The sequence below is a fragment of the Gregarina niphandrodes genome, assembly GCF_000223845.1.
Source record: "Gregarina niphandrodes unplaced genomic scaffold scaffold00004, whole genome shotgun sequence".
Classification (NCBI taxonomy): Eukaryota; Apicomplexa; class Conoidasida; order Eugregarinorida; family Gregarinidae; genus Gregarina; species Gregarina niphandrodes.
Genome location: NW_011645775.1, coordinates 156971 through 158876, shown reverse-complemented (window position 1 = coordinate 158876; position 1906 = coordinate 156971). Strand labels below are relative to the sequence as shown.

The following is a 1906-nucleotide window of genomic DNA, read 5'->3' as shown; positions in this document are numbered from 1 at the left end:
ACGATTTGTTGCCGACACGACTGCACCGCCTGACGAGGCTGCAGGTCCGTTACGGCACAAGGATCACGATTCCGGGGATGTTGTTGCAACAGTCCAATCTGAGCACGGCGGCAGACGACAGGTGGGCGAAGGAGTTCCACTTCGAGCGCAGGAAGGGCGATGGGGCAGTGATAGAGGCCCTCCCTCCATAAGCTCGCACCGCTCTCTCCGAGACCGGTCTTCGCTGCGATGAAGTGGCCCGCGAGAGAGCAAGAGTCAGATTCGGACACGTCGGGTGACGGAGCGCGGTTCAACAAGTGTGGTAGCTGTGGCATGAGGAGCCACCGCAAGAAAGACTGCCCCCGCGGCAAGGACAGGCGCGCTAATTGTGGCCGAAAAGGTCACCGGGCGAGGACGTGCCCGAGGCACTATCTCACAGATGAGGACTCAGGACTGAAGGCGTTCGTGGAGGTAGGAGAAGGCAAAGCAGTGCTGAATGTCCGTGGAGCTAGAACCAGGACCGACTACCTGAAGGCGGTGCAAAAGTTCGTAAACAAGGAGCTGAGCGTCGACAAGAAAAAGAAGGGCCAGCCGGCACCGGGAGAGGACGTCGGCATGCCAGTGGCCGCGGTCGAGAAGGTAGTGCAGAGTGAGTTACAGGGGGGCGCGAAATGTCGGCACGAGCCGACAGAGGACATGACGCAGGAGCCACGAGTCGCGGGAACCGTGACTGGAGGGTCGGGTAACGGCCGAAATTGTCTGTAAGGGCCTTCGTGAAGGGGACCGAGATTGAGTTCCAGTAGGATACCGGCGCAGAGGTAAGCCTGCTGAGGATAGAGGATTGCAGTCGCGCTGGCGTAAGAATGTCGCAGCGCCGACAGCAAGTAAGCACAGTGCTGGTTTCAGGATCACTACCCGTGACGGAGCCAGTAGCGGTAACAGTGCACGGCGAGACGGACAATGTGGAGTTCGCGGTGCATGACCACCCATCGGTCCCGAATCTCCTGGGGAGGGTAGAATTGGAACGGTTTGGTTTGGTTGAGAGAAGGTCCGGGAAGGCGTTGGCCCTGGCGGCGCAGAGAGGCGCGGTTGATGAGATACGGCTTGCGGCGAAGTACAAAGAGCAGCCACCAGTAGTAGAGGAACAGTCGGAGGATCCCTTCAAGAGGCAGCGGCAGGTGTTCGTGGAGGGCACGGGACACCTGGACAGAGCCCGAGGGACGGGCTGTGGAATCTGTTGGTCGCATACAGAGACGTATTGGAGTACCCAAAGGTGGCGTGCGTCAAGTACGAGGCGCGTTTCGAGGCAAGCGGCAAACCGTACAAAGCGAGGTTGAGACATCTCGAGCCTGAGACTGCGGGTCGAGTTGCAGAAGCGAGTGGAGAAGCAGTTGGAGCTCGGAGTCATCCGTCTTCGAAAAGCGAGTGGGCCGCCGCGCCGCACTTCGTGAAGAAGACGGGCGAGTGGAGGTGCGTTTTGGATTACCGGAGGGTGAACCAAAGCATGACTGCCGACTCGTATCCGCTGCCCCGAATATGGGACCACTTAAGGGCCGCAGCAGGCCGTCACCGCTTCACGACTCTCGATATGAACTCGGGATTCTAGAATGTGCCGATAGCGGAGGAGAGCAAGCACCTCACCGCGTTCACCACGCCGTTTGAGCTGTTCGAGTTTAATGTTATTCCCTTCGGGATTAAGAACTCACCGGCGGAGTTCCAGCGCGCGATGGACATGGTGTTTGAGAAGGTGTTGGACCTTCGCACTCTGTGTTACATTGATGATATCATCATCGCGACGGACACGGTGCTGGAAATGATGCAGCGGTTGGAGAAGGTCTTGCGACGGTGCAGAGGCTTCTACCTCAGGCTAGATAAGAGCGAGTGGCTCAAGCCCGAAGTAAAGCACCTCGGTCACAAGATTGGGCGG

The 1906-nt window shown here is 58.7% G+C and overlaps 1 protein-coding gene across 1 annotated transcript; it reads left to right on the top strand.

The window, feature by feature from the left end:
* Positions 1 to 1705: 1705 nt before the first annotated feature.
* GNI_028850 (hypothetical protein) lies at positions 1706 to 1813 on the top strand (the record flags this gene model as incomplete). The annotated part of the gene is made up of 1 exon (XM_011130816.1): positions 1706 to 1813. A coding segment is annotated over one exon (108 nt), but the record flags the coding sequence as incomplete, so codon positions are not given.
* Positions 1814 to 1906: the final 93 nt, after the last annotated feature.